Source organism: Oratosquilla oratoria, chromosome 4 (genome assembly GCF_046742065.1).
Source record: "Oratosquilla oratoria isolate Oo_2021 chromosome 4, ASM4674206v1, whole genome shotgun sequence".
Lineage (NCBI taxonomy): Eukaryota > Metazoa > Arthropoda > Malacostraca > Stomatopoda > Squillidae > Oratosquilla > Oratosquilla oratoria.
Genome location: NC_134780.1, coordinates 76,841,633 through 76,859,183, shown reverse-complemented (window position 1 = coordinate 76,859,183; position 17,551 = coordinate 76,841,633). Strand labels below are relative to the sequence as shown.

Below are 17,551 nucleotides of genomic sequence, written 5' to 3'. Positions count from 1 at the left end.
AAACAATTATCCAACTGGCAATCACAAGGTCTCTTATCTTTGGGGCACAGGAGCATTTGTCCAATCAGAAAAAAAAACGCTGTGTGTCTGGTCTGTAAGGATGTCAACTAAGTCACTAGAATATTGGCTAACAAGAAATCTGAGATGACTTGCAAAGGGGCAACAGTTAGTCCAGGGATTTGAGAATGAAATTTGAGAATTTGAGGCACACGCCACAAGAATTTGTCTCACCAACCCAGAGTTTTTCACGATACAGAATTAAAATTCTTTGTCCGACAACTTGTTGATTTTATCCATTCATGAAATTCCCGTGTAAGCTAAACACTACATAGGAAAATGTATTATGTACTCTTAAAAACATAAATAATGACGTTGTGATATATGTAGCGTGTGTCAAAAGTTTTGCTCCTGACTGTACAAAGGTCGCTTCGACCCCCCCAGGCAGGTAAATAGACCGGTAATCCTGCAGTGGGCCTCAAGATTGAGCACTTTCGTTTTCACATGCTATCGAGGCTCTACCTGGCCAGCGCCTAAACCTAATGAAGGTCACAAAAATACTACACGTTTGGGTACTGGTATAGGATATGTCTGAAATATTCGAGTTGTGGTCGCTGCAGTTCTGGAAGCAGCGATCCCTGCGCAAATAAACAAACCCTCACCCACAGACTTTCCAGAAGAAAATATTCCATTCGAATCCACTCTGTTATTAGGTATGCTCAATTAATTTCTTCTGGCTGAAGCCAGATGATTTTACTCAACTCGGAGTGACATCTTTGCCAATATGACCGAATCGTCCCAATTACTACGACGATATACTCTCTACTAGTAAGGCCCTTACGATATAGATTTCGTGAAGGTTACCCAAACAAAGAATTAATCCATTCTTTATTTGTCTGTTTATTTAGTCAGTTATTCGTTTTTACTTGGGATTATCTAAAGGAATGGACTGATGAGCAATGAAATCTTTTTTATTTTTTCGTCATTAATTGTTCGGACACCTGTAAAAGGTAATTTTAGTTTGACTGCTTTTCGACACGTCTGTTGAACTTCACGGCCTGTGAAATGTCAAAATCCTGTTAAGCGACAATTTATCACCTGTCGAGATAATATATGGTCCATTTTGTACATTTCGTTGTGACTTCTGCCAAACGATCTATTTGAATTTACTGGAAGTTCTGGGTCCCATGCACAACTTCAGTACAACTTTCTGTCCTAAATCGAATAAAATCGTAATAAGTGATCCAGAGGAAATATCTGATGTTATCGTATGAGTATTGCAGACAAGTTATCTAAGGACAAAAAAGGGTATAACAAATTATTGGTCGTTGGCTGAATACATACATTATTTCTGAAAGTGGAGAGATGCTGTGTAATGTACGGAACAAGGATATATGTAGTGAATCATGTACGTAAATCTGATCAGAAATCCTCCTTGACTATTAGATACATTAATGGGATAACCACCTCCAAGCTCATCAAACCATTGGGTTGGCATGAAGTCTGAGAACTAAACAGTGCAAGAATAAAATACAGATATTGAAATGATGTTTGATTGACTATGCCCTTCACCGATCATCAGAGGAACCTATCGTTTACACAAAAGTGAGCTTCTTTTTCTATTTGAGCCCGTGGTGAATTTCGGATATTCTGTTTTAGCTAAAATCAAATATCTAGTGTGAATGGGTACACCTATCCTGAACGATAATTTTCTGTCTGCCTTGGAATTTAAATTTTCTACTGCAGCTAATGACAGCTAATTTGATTCATCTGGATGTGAACTCCACACGAATCATGCGAATGGGTTAATAACCTCCAATTCTCCAAAGAACACTCCTTAAATAGTCATTTTCCCTCTATCAGCGTTATTTGTAACGCCTAAAACAAAATGCAGAAGTGAATAAACACAATGTATGTTTATTGCATATCCTGAAATACACAGACAAGTATTTCATACTTGTGAATTACTTACATAATTAAAACCCGATGTTTTCTTGTGTGCGCGGGCATTTCAAACTTAATTAAATATCACCTTAGTCACCTTCATACGCCGCGTGGTGAAGTTGTATTCTCTAGGCGTCTATCCTACCGGCGCGGTATGAATGCCAAATAACGATATTGACGAAGATATACTTTACCTAATGCCCTTATTTTACACCCTCAACATATTCTATAAATTCTGTATTATACCACGTAAGGGTTTTATTTATTTAGAATATTTTTTAGTCGTTTTATTGATTTGGGGTTTGTATCAAAAGAACCAGCGAACAAGTTGTTGCTGGATGTGAAGCCAAATATTGTTAAGGTAATAATATAAATTGGTATTTCAGCAATTCTAACACGAATATTTATACCTGCGATACTAAAAAGAATTCATGGTATTATTAGAAATATTTAATGTAGTCGTGTTTAATGAAAAAGGACGTATATCAGCGTAAAACAGTGGTTTAGTGTTAGCGTCCCCGCGAATCTGATGTTGACGCCTTTGTTTGCAGTGTGCAAGTGGTCGAACTAATCCATAAATGTCAGCCGAGGTAAGCAAAGTACTCTTTAGTTATTCGTTAGTATTTAGAATACTTAGCCATCCCCTTTTAATTACATTGTATGTGTATTCTAGATTTGTACTGTGACTTTCGTTAACGTAGCTGGAGACGTCTTGTTTTCCATTCCAATGGTGGTTCTGGCAACACTTATGCGCATTATTTGATGCACTGCTAGCTAGTAATGCATGAATTAGAAGGCACAAATTACTTAGTATCTATGGACCTTGTTATGGGGAATGTTCTAGGTCGCTTCTGTGTTACGGTAATGATGCATCTGTGATGTAATGTGGACAAGTCCTTATGGCTGATGCACATATTTCATTATTACAAAATGCTGAAATGCTAGTATTTATAATCAGAATGTGAATACACTGAATCATACATATTTTTGAATGGTTGGGGCTGTAAGGCAGAACATATTAAAATGTGATTGTACTAGACACTTAGTATATAGATATGCTCCATGTGAAGTAGCTTTTGTCATGTCTAAATGTACTTTACTTTTTAAAATGGAAATTACAATCAGAATGAGAATGTCTAGATAGTCACAGTGCATTGTTACAGACATTCCAATATCTTAATTGCAACTACAGTTTTCACAGTAGCATGACATGCTATTTTAATTTTGGGAAAATTAAGATGATAATTATAATACTGAGATCGCTAATATCAAAATTTATTTAGATCTTTGGTTGGGTTTAAAAAGGATAGGTATTGCCAAATGTTGGCAGGGCTTTACAGAATGTAGTGAGTCATACCGACAGTAATACTGATCGACCAGTTACCATTTGCATAGTGACAGTGATATTGCTATGTTTTTGGAAAGGAGAAAAATTTATGTCATAATGTTTCAGAAATATTGTGGAGTGTGTTACAATTATGTGGAATAGGGGAAGTCTTAAACAGCTATTCGGGGGAAAAAATAATAAGTTTGGAAATTGGGATGGATCAAAGTTGAGGTTTTGTGAAAGTAAATGTATTTTGGGCAGAGACCAGGTACTAGCTCCTTGGGACTGCACCTCTAAATAGAGATAAAAATGATTAAAACTTCTTTGGTTGATAGGCTGGCAGATGGGACATGTTCTATTCTGTTTTCCTTCAGTTGTCATGGCATCAAATTGTATCTAAAAGGCAACATCAAATTCTTATTAATTACTGTCATTTGTCATCTACCTATGGAAGTTGTGCAAGAATATTTAATTATGTTGTATCATTTATAACCTATAAATGTTGGGAAGAGAGGGTTTCTTTCAACTGAACAAAATCACATGGCAGTACTGTAAAGTGGAAAGAACAACATAACTCTACACTATGGCCAGATAAAGTCTGAACCTTAAACACTGGAGGAAGGGGTTGCTTTAGCTGAGTGATATTGCTTGGTGACAGGTAGAAAAAAAATATGGTCTCTGCCCAGTATGGGTTCATCATATTAATTTAAGAGCCTAACCATTGGTTTGTTGCATCCTCTAAATGTACAAAGTGCTATTACTATTCTTGCATCTGCTTATGTGCTTGTGCCCTTTTTATGCTGTGTGCACTTGCCAAAGTGAATTTTACAGGATTGAGCTTAATGTATTGCCTTTTTTTATACTTTTATTTTATATTGGAATATTAGTTACTTGATTTTTTCATATATATGTGTGTATATATATATATAGAGAGAGAGAGAGAGAGAGAGGTCCATACCCATAGAGGCTGATTATCTTTTGAGTCATGCTAATTACTGTCTGGTACTGTCCAGAGCCATCCGGATACTGTTCAATACCATCAGGACATTGTCCAGACACCCTATGTTACCGTCTAGATAGGGTCATACTGGAGACCAACAGGGACCAACAAGTAACTCAAAATGACTTGTAAGCAGTATACAAGTTAATGCTTGTTTTTGTGGTGAAAATGATTTCTGCCTTGGGCCAAAGCATCCAGAGGCTAAATTGGGACAGGATTTACTTGTCTGGAGAGAAAAACTTGTTTCTTTATTGATTTCTACATGTATGATATAGCAACACAAAAACAAGAAATGTCAGACACTTTGAGTCACTTGTCAGTCCAAACATGTTACTTGTCATTCAACTGATAAGAGTCGGCGGCTTGGGACAGGACTTACCAACAGATTTTTTATATTTATATATATATATATATATATATATATATATATATATATATATATATATAATATATCTATATATATATATATATATATATATATACACATATATACCACTTATTTCTACATATATGATGTAGCATTATGATAATTTATATGCTGCTTGTCAGTCATTTTGAGTTACTTGTTGGTCTTAAGTATGACCCTATCTAGACAGTAACATATAGTGTCTGGATGCTGTCCAGACAGCTCTGGATGGTAATTAGCATGACCGTATCTTTTTTTCTCTTTCATTTAATATTATTATTTTGAGCTTTTTCTTTTGTTTATCAAATGTCAGTTTTATTAGCCCCAGGATTCCTCTCGTGATGTCTGGAGCTTTTTCAAACAGTTATATTCTTGGGGTCTCAAAATTCGACACAATTAGGGTGGTTTTCGTGGTGTCGAAATGCAATTTTTTGAAATGTGAATTGCCATCATAGCAGACATTTTATCTGCTAAGGTGGAGGTGATTCATGTTTTGTTGCCTCAAAAACTGCCCTAACCCTGTCAAATTTCAAGACCACAGTATATATTGTACAGTTAGAATTTTTGTCATGTTTAGATTCAAGTAGGGGAATGACTAACGTGCCATTGTTTTTCTGTGTTATATCTGCATTCACTTGAGTCAGGGTTGTTGATGATTGTCAGGTTCGGCTCTTTACCTTTTCACCTTTAATTTTTCCATGAATTATGAGTACCTGTATGGTCTTATGAGAAAGCCATTAGAGAGATTAATCTCCTAGCTCCCCACATTCAAACCCTCTTCGCTCCAATTTAGTGATTTTTCATGAGGCTGACCTTTGGTCTTTGGAACTAGGCCCAAGGTCTCTCTTTATCAATATCGCATTATTTCCTCAACATTTATACACAAGGAGAACTATTATCCTCTTCATCCAGAGACATAGACAGTCCCACTTGTCATAATAAGTCTAAGTTGTCATCCCAGAGAGATGTATTGGAGGGCCCAGCGATCACTGCCAGCTTCTGTGGGTGTGGGTGTTTTCAGTCAGATGAACTCAAGGCAGTATTGTGTGTAGTTATTCCAGTTTGTATGTGAACTACTTCTATATTTTGTGGCTTTCTCTAGTGTGCATCGATCCTGCATACAACTGTTGATATTAGATTCCATTTGCCGTGTTTGACTCTCATTTGTATGCTATGTCAAGGTTTGTCTTCACTGTTTCCATTGGTCATTCACTGGTTTTGGCTACTCGTTTGTATTTGACATAATTGGCAAACATGTTCACATCATTTTTGTACACAAAGAACATGCCTGGTGCCAACACTAATCCCTTTTAGATTTCACTGCTAAGTACAGTGGTTATTGTTGTCTTAAGTTTCACAGGCTGGAAAGCCACAGCTCCACAATAGCAAGCATTGGTCATTGGTCCCCTGTTGATCTCTCTAAGGAGAAATGTTAGATTTGTGTCTGTTATTAGTGTTGAACATTCTACGTTATAGGAGGAAAGCAATCACCAGTTGTCAGCTGTCTGTATGTGAAAAGGTAGAGGAAATACAGTCAAAGTTAATTGAGAGAAATTTTAGGCTTATCTGTAGCCCCTTGTGTTTAACCACAAGATGGTTTGGGGGTTGAGAGCTTTGCCTCAAGTCTCATTAACTGGAAACCTGCTGTCCCATAGTAATTGACAGTCATTCTCCAGCCCTCTCATAGATTTCTCTGTAAATAGAAAATGTTGGCCGAGTTTTAATAGTGGGAAACTGTTTACATGACACCTGCTGACTGAAGTAGGTGGTGGGAACATTCTCTGGACCTCATTTCTCCTTGTGTGAAAAAGTGGAGGAAATCTAGTTAAGAAGATATCTTAGGCCCAGTCCAGGGACCAAGTACCAGCTAATGAAGATGAGAGGGTTGTTGTTCGATTTTGAAAATGGGCAACAAGGATGTGATTCATTATTGTCCATCTTGAAAGACTACCACATGCAGACCCTGTCATTGGTCTTGCATTTTAAAGATAAAGAAAACTATTAAAAATTTATCGATGACCTAGTGTCATTCTGATACATGAAATTTTAATGAATTGTAATACTTAATGTTGCAGTAGTTGTTGACATCCATTCAGCGGATTTTCCATAGATTGACAGCCATTTGTGTGACAAGAAATGACAATATTCCTCTTTCTGGTGATGCTCTAGGCCACATATGGTGCCCTTTCTGCCATCTACTTTGTAGAGTGAAAAGAGGTTAGGTTACCTCAGAAAAAAAAATCTTGAATATGATGACATCTATGTATGCATCATGAGCCACAAGTATACAAGGATGACGGCGTCGGCTTCCTAATTATATTTATTTTGTAGTTGTAGCTGAGTGACCACCCATATTCTGTGAACGAGCTTGATCACATTTTCTGATTTTATATTCATTCAAAATGAAAAAGAAGTATAACAGCAGTAACTTTATACTCGTATTTTGTAATGCGTGTATTTTGATGCATTTTCGTACATCAGACAACGATGTACACATGAACATTTGACTCGTATTGAAGAGGTTAAAGGTATTGGGCAAGTGTAGTGTAGTGTTTGAGTTGAACTCTGTAAAGGAAGTTCAATGCTAGGAATCTGACTTATCAAGTAAAAATGTTTAATTGAATCTAATTGGACAAATCACATCCTGTGGTATACACTTTATGTATTTGGTGTTCTTATGCTTGAGTATTTGCATGTATGCATCTTGATGTGTTAAACCTTTCATTATTCCATTGTATATATACAGGTAAATCTCATGAGCATTATTATTCTATAATTGTGGTTTTTACTTAAATGGCAAATTGGCACCAAAACCTGATAAGGATCACAATATTTGTTTCTAAAAGAATACATATTAATGTTCAGCAATCCATTCCAAGGAAGTTTTGGTGAACAATGACTCCTTATGACCTTTTTTATTATGGTGGGAGGTGGGGCAGGTGCTTTAAGTGGAAATTTCATTTGCATCAGTGAGGACAAGTGAATTCAGACACATTGACATTACAACTACTTAAAAACAACAGGTGCACTTGCACTGACATCACAATTGACTAACTTTGACTTGCCTCTTCTGATTCTTTATGCATTATTCAGGGTGTCTTAAGATGATTTACAGTTATTGCCTCAAGTTTCATTTGTTGGAATTCTGCAGCCCAGCAGTGACTGGGAATGGTCCATGAGCCCTCCCACTTATCTTTGGAGAGATGTTGGATTGTTGTTTTATAACTGCAGGGCTGTTTCTATTCATTATATGAAAATTCTACATACATGAAGACATCAGGGAGCATGAATAGAAATGAGATTTGCCTGTACTATAGAATGTAATAGCATTGAGGAAATATGTGTCTACCTTTTGCTATTGATGTTTCTCTGTATTGTTGTGCTTGATATTTTCTTGGTAGGCTTGAGTGGCGGTAGATGTTGGGTTGTATTTGCACAGTTGATACTTAGAAGATTATATATATGTGTGCATATGTATATGTGTATTTTTCTTGGATTAAAATTGATATACTTTTTTCTTCTCCTTTTTATTGGTTATTATATTTTTTAATTTCCTCGTAGAAGTTAGGCCTTTGTATGAATTTCTAAGGTTGAGAGCCTGTTATTTATTTGTACAAGTAGTTTTGAAGGATTTTTGTATTATGTACTGCATTAAGAATCCAGAATATCTGTACAGAATGGTCATGCTCTTGGTAGTGCTTTGACCATTGTCTCACTGGTTGCAGAGCGCGGGAATGCCGAAGAGGAAGAGGGTGTCGGAGAATGAGGACAGTCAAACCTCGTTACCAGAAGGGCGGCCGAAGCGCCGCCGAAATGACACGACCCTGGTAGGAGGAAGAACATGCCCATTTTTTCTTCCGTGTTTTATTGGAATGCCTAGAACAAACAGGAGGAAGCACAAGTGCATATGGGAAGAGTGGTTTACCTCCTCTCCCTTGCACCTGTGTTTCCTAGTTCTCGTTAAAATAGTTTAGTTTTGTGTGTGTACATTTGCTTATCATGTGTGATTTTATTGAATGCCTGAAAAATGTACATATGTAGTTGACTGATGTTCTCTGAGTGTATCACAGCTGAATGTGTAAATGAATATTTTTGTCGTCCGACAGGTGGATACTATTCAATTTATATTTGATGCCATGCGTAATAAGAAAAAGGATGATGACACTTATTTGTGTGAGGCCTTCTTGCGTGTACCAAAAAAGAAGACTGAACCTCAGTATTACGATGTGGTGAAGAACCCGTTAGACATGCTCAAGATTCAGCAGAAGATAAAAACTGATGTTTACAATGATCTGGAGGAATTCTGTAAAGATGCCCAGATCTTGGTGGAAAATGCCAAGTTGTACTACGCCAAGGTACTCTACCAAGCCCTTAGCACAGCAACCTCATCTCAAGTGCACGTCATTACAGTAGCTTCTTCAAATGCCAAATCACTTGGATCTAATTTCTACAGTGCAGTTGTATAATTTTCATATACATGAATACCACTGCTTTTTGTCTGTAAAGAGGTTGTAGTAATTTATATCATTCTTATGTCATGAAATTATTAGGCAGCAGGAGCCTATTTTTTGAGTCACTGTAGTGGACATACATCAATTGAAGTTTAGAAAGATAGTTCACTGTGGGAAGTGTTTATGCAATATTAATGTGTATACACAAAGATGGAAATTTTGAGATCACTTAAGGTTTGCAAACTAATTTGAAAGTTAATGGTTGTTGAAATGCATTTGACAAATAAGAGTAAACTATATCGTGCATATTATATATGCCTTTGTTTGTATTTTAACAAAACATCAGGGAAGTGAGAGCTCAGAATTACATAAAATTCAGATTTACAACATTCATGCAAAAATATATCCTAAGATCAAAATTGTATATACATTTCATATTGAAGCCAAAGAAGTTGCAATTAAGGTTTTTTTTTTGTCAGATCACCATTATAGAGTTAAAAAAAAAACTATAGTATATGCATTTGTTTTGACATCGGTAAGAGTTTCAGAAATTGAACTGAAATATCACTATATCAAGGAACTTTTATAGTTTTATTTAGATATGTTGATTGGCGAAATATAGACAAAAGCAAAATTCCATTCATTCAAATATATTAATGACACTGAAAATTTCATTATAATTATATCAGTTGAACATAATCGATCATATCGGTAATGATTTACTTTCCATCTTTTAACAAAGTCCCACATTGAGCATTAGCACTCGTCTTTAGAAATACTCAGAACAGTGTCATCATTTTCCGTACTTTTGTTTTTACAGTCAACTGATGAATATAAAGATGCTTGTGATTTATGGGAAATATTTGTAGAAGCTAAAGACAGAGCACCAGATGAAATAGCAAGGGAGAAGAACAGGCAACAGCAGGAGGAAGAAGAGAGGCATGGCAAACGAGTAAGTGAGAGGAACGGAGAGCTTTCAGGAGATTAGCGTAGGTGGAATGAATGAGAAGGCAGAATCTGTGCAAGAGATAGGCTTAGTATGTGTAGTATGACGTGGAAGCTCTTGGGCTGAATTTTTGTCAGAAAAACACGGCACATAGAGTTACCAGTGCTGTCGCCTTCTTAGTAGTCTCCTTAGATGTCTTGTAATATTTGAAGCACATCAATTAATCCTCTTGCTTGACCTCCATTGAAGTTGCTGTTGTATAGGTAATAGCCATTGGCATAGTTTAATTGCCTTGTTTTTAAGGGCATTCATGTACCAATGGTGGAAACAATATACGGGACCAGATCCCATATTCTTAGAAGGTGACTGATAAAACATGAAAGGCATATCTTGGCCCATGACTGGTGCATTGATAAGCACTCAGGAACATTGTTCTCTTGGAGATATCCGACAGTTTGTCATCCCATAGGTGCCAAACAGTTGACCATTATGAGGTGGTACAATGTCTAACGGGATTGCATCACATCTACAACTGTTTTGTTTTTCTGACAAGAAAATCCGGCCTGAAAGTTCTTTAGTCCCACCTTGTAAGGTTGAATTTGAGTGGTTGTTCTTGGAGTGACTAAGGTGAAGAAGAATGTGTAAAAAATAATAATAATAATAATAATAATGATAATATTAAAGATTGGATGTTTTGAATGGATGTAAGGGAGAGGAGGATATAGTATATAAGGCTTTATAGTAATACATGTGCATATATTTGTTTGATATTTAGATAAAATTAGTTTTAAGGTTTCCCATAGTGAACCACTTGTGACCTCCGTTTTATTGCATTTCAGCTAGACAAGGTATGGACTGCAGAGGACATCGGCGCTTTTCATTTGTCTTATATCGGTTATCATTGTGTGATAATTGAATGTTTTATTATGACTATATAATCTCTATGAGGTGTTTCCATGCTGTTAGTGTTTGATTTTTTCTCTTGTAATATAGCGAGGACGGCCACCAAGGTCAGCTATTGCCATGTCTGCCCCCATGGTCATTGAAAAGGATGGGAATCCTATGACAGTTGAAAATGCTGTAGAGGAACTGTATGGAGCAGTAATGACAGCTATGGATCCAGATGGGAGGCTATATTCTTATGACTTCAGATTCTTGCCTTCAAGAGAAGTAAGCTATAACTTTTTTTTAGAAATGTGTTATCCTTCAAAGGCAATTTTGATTATATAGACAATTTTGCATTGTAATTAGACCTTGGTAGAATAGAAGAATTCATTCCATTACAATTTCTAACTGGGAAATGAACTAAAATTAAAAAAATAATGAGCCTCTCTTAACCTTTGTCGTAAATTGTGTGGTGTAAAATGAAAGGACATGGAAAATGAGGAAGTTTTGAAGATGGCTTGGACAAAGAAAAGCTCTTATATTTTGGAACCAACAATGGGTACTGGAGAGAGAGTCTTGCAGCGGACATCAGGGAGAATTGTCTTCAAAACTTGTCAACAGCCTCTTTCTATCAACTTCAACTGTACTTCCTACATTTCACCCAAGGAGAGTTGGCAACCAGGAAGAGATGTCGTGTTATGACAAATTGTTGGGCAAGAAACAGGAGTTTCCCTGATATTTAGTCCTGGTTTGGAAAAAAAAGTTGTTCTGGTGAGCTTGTCCATTTTGGCTCACCAGGTACTGTAATGAACTTTCTTACTCAATAGATTAAGCTCTCTCTCTCTCTCTCTCTTTTTTTTTATGCAATTTTTATCTACTACAAATGGTGTCATTTAATTAATCATTTAATCAAAACATTATTCAAGTATTACACATCCAATATAATTCCAATATAAGAAAGTATTTACAGAACAGGGGAACTACAAAAGGGCATTTTTAAGTCGCTACAGAGCTCCCCTCATACCATTTACTATAAGCCAGTGACATTGAAACTATCCCATACTAATACAGTGCAGACTCCTTCCCCAATTACTTTATTTCTTTCTTGGCATAGGTGCCTCATCTCCTTCCATGTATGTTGAAGTAGTCAGGGTAAAAGAGCTTCAGCCATTGGTTCCTGCTATGGTTGTGCTGCATATCCATGAGTTACTGGGATGAGAGGGTTTTCATATGTATAAAGTGGGTGGGTGTTATTTTGATTCAGATAAACCCCATGTAAAAGGAAAGGGGAATTTTGTGTGTGTACATATATTTTTACCTTAAATGGATGGGTTGTTGAAAGGACTAAGAGAGGTGGGAGATTAATATAAAATGATGGTATTCAGCACTAATTTTTTTTTAGCATACTAACAGACATATTCATATCTCCAATGTTGCGACACAGAAATATCCAGACTACTATGAAGTGATAGAAACCCCAATTGACCTGAAGCTCATTGCTCAACGCATCCAGGCTAAGAATTACTCTTCGTTGGATGACATTGAGAAAGACTTCAATCTTGTTTTCAACAATGCATGTCAATTTAATGAACCAGGTTCACGCATCTTTAAAGATGCACGCACTCTCAAGAAATTAGTACAACTCAGGAAGGCTGACCTACTACAGGTCTTGAATGCCAATTCAAGTGTGAGACTCAGGTATGTAACCCATTTGTGTGTGTGAGTGTGTATGTACTATATATTTATATATGCTTTGTTCTGATGGGTCTTGATTTTTTAGAATATTAAGGCATCTAATTGACTTGGCCTCTCTCTTTTCAAGGGGGAAAGGGCCTTGGTTATCAACAAGATTTACAGGATGTAATTCTTTGTCTTGGATTACAATAAATTGTAACTTGAAGATTGTATTTGATCCTGCTTACATAGTGCAGAACCTTGAAACTCATCCTTCTTTGGTGAGCTCTTAGTTTAGTCATAACTGTTACTATCCTTTTCCATTTTAAGGAGCAAAAGATGTGCAGGGAACAAGTTGTGGTCTGAGCTAATGTGTGAATTGGAGGATGGGATGGAGCTTCCACTGCCTGAAGAGGAAGGAGGGGAGATGATGGCAGTTGGCACAGGTGCACATGACGAAGAAGACAGTGATGATGAGGTTGATATGGATAACCCACAGTGGCAGCTGTTCCAGGCAGTCAAAAGTCTTACATCTCCTACAGGTTAGTTGCACTTTTTCATTGTAGAACTGAAGTGCAAATATTATATTCAAGTTGATCAGTTGTATTGAGTTAGACTGCTTATATGTTAAAGACAAAGGTTTCACAAATAAATTTGAATACTAGATTTGCCAGATTCTCTCCCTCTTTTGCTCATTTTCATTTTCCTAATTGTTGTAATTCACAGATCACAACTACCAGTTAATTGAACCATTCAGAAGACTACCCAATCGGAGATGGCATGCTGACTACTACATTGAAATCAAGAACCCCATTTCTCTGTCCCAGATTCGGAAGAAAATTGTGGTAGGTCATAGGCACTGTTATATTTTAGTATTTTTGTCAGCATTTTCCAGTGTTTCTATCCTTGATAATACTGCACTGAAGAGGTGACAAAGAAGTTTAGGGTAGGAAGCAGAATGGAGGGATAGAAGGTAAAAGTGATTAACATTTTGAGTGGAGATTATTCTTAATTCATTAAAGGATCCTAAGTGACTTGGCTATAAAACATGCAGTATAGGAACTGCAAGAATGAGAGAGCCAGTGGATGGAGTAATAGAGAAGTATGGTGTGTTTGGATGGAAAATGCTTGAGATATATTTTGAAATAGGACTGATTCATATATACATATACCAATGGCTTTTTCCCCCTTACAAGGGAGGTAGCCAAAGTTAAAGGCATAAATCCACTCCCACTCATTTCATCTTCACATACTCCTCTCCCATTCACCATCCCTCCCTCCCTCCCTCTTTTCTATGTTCCTCCTGGATGATGGGTCATCCCTGCATCTCGCCCACTGCCCTGGGTCAGAAGCAATGCAGCAAGACCCATCACATCCACTGCAAGGCCACTTCATGTAATCAGTGGTCCCCCTTTCTGTTCTCTCATGCAGAAAAAGAGAAGATGGTGAGAAATCCCTTCAAGCTGCATCAAAGTATCATTAAACATACTCCCCCCCATCCCCCACCCACTCCCCTGCATACATCATCATCCATACACAACCATTCTCCACTCACCCCTATCTTTTGTCATCTCCCTTCCTCCCTCAACAGACATTCCCCTCTTTCACAGGTGTCTTGGAAATTCATGGACTTTGAGACAGGGTTGTTAGAGAAGCTGTGGAGCATGTTACAGATAATATGGAATAGAGGAAAGTTTGAAGGAGGTCAAAAAAATTTACATTAGTAGTTAGACATTTGTAAGGGTTGGAATAAAGGGAATGATCTATTCCCCTGATTTCTCTCGTGCAGGAGAACTACAACCCTGAAGATAGTGATCATGGCCATTGGTTCATATCTTGTGTCACTGAAGATATTTTGTTATAGCTATGGGAAGGCATATGCTGTTATGCAGCTCTCCTTAACCCCTTCCATACGGTGCCGCACACGTAGGCGTCATGAGGAGCAAGTGGATTCGCGACGCTGCCATATCGGCGTCTTGATTATATTTATTGTAGTCGCCCCTGTGTTTTTACATTCTCCCAAATGCGCCCTGAATCCCATTCTCTGTGGTTTTCAAAATTCGCAGGTGAAAGAGAGAACAATCGATATAAGCGGCGACTATATTTTATGATAAGAATATTATTACGTGACGTCATACGGCTGGCATTGGCTGCTGCCCGCGAGATTTAAGTCCCGTACTGAAGTGGTTAACAGAAAAGAAATGATATAATGTATGGTATAGTTGAAGTCTTGAGAGCAGAGGGTTGCTCCAGAAACTAGGTACTGGCCCCTTGGGGCTGCACCTCCAGGTAGAGGAAGGTGCTTTGTGAGCTGCTCTAGACATTGGGTTGTTGAATCCTCTTTATGGGCACTGCCGTAGGGATCCTCTGGGCCTCCAATTAATTTTTACCTCTGGAAGGCATAACTTGTTGACACTAAATGTCTGAAGTGGATATGGGGCTATGTCAGGATTGTGTGAGATCTCCTTTTTTGTTTATTGTGCAGATAGATGGAGTGATAAGAGAGGTGAATGCAAGAGACTGGATGCAAAAAATACTTCTGAGTTGACCATCAGAACCCGTAATTCACCGCACTTGCACAAAAATTAAACCAGGAGGGAAACCACTCACAAAGTTAAACAGGAATTACACTGGAATATCTACATTCAAGTCACCATCCAGCACTAAAACATTACCAATACATAATTGACTAGGCAACAGACACTAGTTGCATTCACCACACTAGAAGACAGAGTACATTATACTACACTGTCTCACACTAATGCCAGGCAGCTCCACAGAATCTTGCTGATTGACTTAAGGATGGGACTGATGATTGTGGCAAGCTTCTTGGGGGGATTATGGGTCTTTCACAAGAGAGCACTGGAACAACATATTGATTGATTCATATATATATAGAATATGTGATTTGAAGTTGATTGTGTATTGTGCATGTAAGGGGGAAAGGGCGTTTTATATATGATGATATTTTTTACCTCCAGAAAGGGGACTATCGCTACATTTCTGACATGGTGGAGGACTTCAACTTGATGTTTGATAATGCACAGCAGTACAATCGACCTGATTCGAGGATTTACAGAGATGCTGTAAAACTCCAAAAGTTTGTGCAGACCAAAGCAGAAGAGCTTGCTCATTTGGAAGAGGAGGTAAAGCGGGAACAGTTTTTTGATGTGTTTGTGATATTTGTGTTTTTATTTCTGTATTTCTTTTTTCTCAATATATTTCTTTAACTAGGGTTACAGTAGATTTATGACTGATTTAAATTCTTGTTATATTTTTCTTTGTAGTGACAATTTTTGTCTTATATTTTTTAAATAATTCATTGGCTTTGTCTTAAATTGATCTCCAGTGTGCCTGGTGTAGATGAATTAGTGTATATTTGTGTGTAGTGCATTAGATTAAGAAAAATCATATATTTTTTGTCTTCAGTAAGTGACCCTGTCATATATTCAAGGTTGCTTGGTGGATAATATCCTTTGTAACTTCACCCATGATTGTACAAGTTAACAATGTTTCTGGGAGTCCTTTCAATTGGTAGTAATGGTAGAAACTAAGCTTGATAAGTGTCAAGGACAATTTGGTTGAAATGTCCTGGGAAGCACCTGGATATGTTATGAACAAATGGACTGCTATGTGCAAAGAAATTTGACCATGAAGCTTGTGGTATTGTCGCATTCTACATAACAAGCATCCTACCATTTCCTCTGGCTTAACATTCTTCTGCTTATGTCCTCGTTTCTTGCATACTATGTAAGGCTATAGGAATGCAAAGCTCATCCTTTGCAACTAAGGCAGTCAATAGAAAAAAAAAAAAGAAATTGAAACTGCATTGGGAATTAATTTCAAAGCTCATGACATGATAGTGGCAATTTGTATTAATCTGAAGCTATGTAGTGACTAAGAATGGCACTGATAAGCAGTAAGCCCTCGATAACTTATGGGTCCAATGAGGAGCAAGATGAGCTGCGTGACATGTGGAGAAGGTTTATGTAGGGGCAAAGGTAGCACAAATACCATGTGTAACCAGTTGTTCCTTGATGGTTGAAAATGGCTTCTTCATGTCAATGACATCATTCATACAGTACTTCCTCTTGCTGTGCATCGCTAGAGCCGAGTAATTGGTGCTTCCGCCATCCATGATAGCCGGACCCAGGAATTATCGAGGGACGGTAGCTTGTGAATGTGAACTAACTAATCCGTGACTGCAAGTGTGGGACTAACATGCAAGGCTTTGTGCAAATTACTAACATTGGAGCATGCTGTGCACGTGCCTTGAGTCTGTGGCTAGGATATAGTGTGTAGAGATGTTGACCCCATCTATCCCCTGTAGGAGTCGGACAGTGAGTGTGATGAGTTGGACGACAGTCAGAGTGGACAGTTGCGGCGCAAATTTGGCAAAGTCCACCGTCCGCTCACTTTCCGTCGTCGTGCCAAAATCCTATTCAAGACCCTTATGGACTATATGACAGAAGATGGTCGCCAACCTATTATTCCTTTCATTGAAAAGCCTTCTGCTAAGGATTATCCTGATTATTATGACGTAAGTCTTCAAAGAAGATTTATAGTTATACATCAGTAATATAAGCTGAAGTTGGTTCTGAATAATTGATACGAAACATCGTCCAAATTGGCCAAGGCTGCCAAGTGATGAAGACTGAGGATTGTGATTGCTTTGCTCCCCTTGTTTAGATTATCACCCATCCCGTGGACATGGAGAGTATAGAGTCCAAGATCAAAGGGGACAAATATGCCAATGAGGAGGAATTGGTGGCTGATATTCGGCTCATGTTCAACAACTGTAGGGTGTACAATGAGGAGGGCTCTGCCATCTTTGAAGATGCTAAGACCTTAGAGAGGGTAAGAGATGCTTAGATCTAGATTTTCCTGTAGCAGTGTTTGCCAAGCTATCACTAGAGCTGCT

The 17,551-nt window shown here is 37.7% G+C and overlaps 1 protein-coding gene across 15 annotated transcripts in view; it reads left to right on the top strand.

Moving 5' to 3' along the window:
- The first annotated feature begins 2,061 nt into the window (after positions 1-2,061).
- Positions 2,062-17,551, top strand: part of polybromo (protein) — an 86,496-nt gene continuing 71,006 nt past the window's right edge. For 13 of the 15 annotated variants that reach the window (XM_076184411.1, XM_076184413.1, XM_076184410.1 and 10 more), the window contains exons 1-10: positions 2,062-2,302; positions 2,493-2,531; positions 8,400-8,501; positions 11,065-11,241; positions 12,401-12,654; positions 12,961-13,172; positions 13,357-13,475; positions 15,612-15,776; positions 16,961-17,170; positions 17,320-17,487. In XM_076184411.1, coding sequence (XP_076040526.1) covers positions 2,520-2,531; positions 8,400-8,501; positions 11,065-11,241; positions 12,401-12,654; positions 12,961-13,172; positions 13,357-13,475; positions 15,612-15,776; positions 16,961-17,170; positions 17,320-17,487 — 1,419 coding nt within the window. In that variant the 5' untranslated portion in view covers positions 2,062-2,302; positions 2,493-2,519. Of the gene's footprint in view, positions 2,303-2,492; positions 2,532-8,399; positions 8,502-8,780; positions 9,030-9,945; positions 10,078-11,064; positions 11,242-12,400; positions 12,655-12,960; positions 13,173-13,356; positions 13,476-15,611; positions 15,777-16,960; positions 17,171-17,319; positions 17,488-17,551 lie in introns of all 15 variants that reach the window. The other 2 variants (XM_076184416.1, XM_076184408.1) reach the window with 2 other exon arrangements.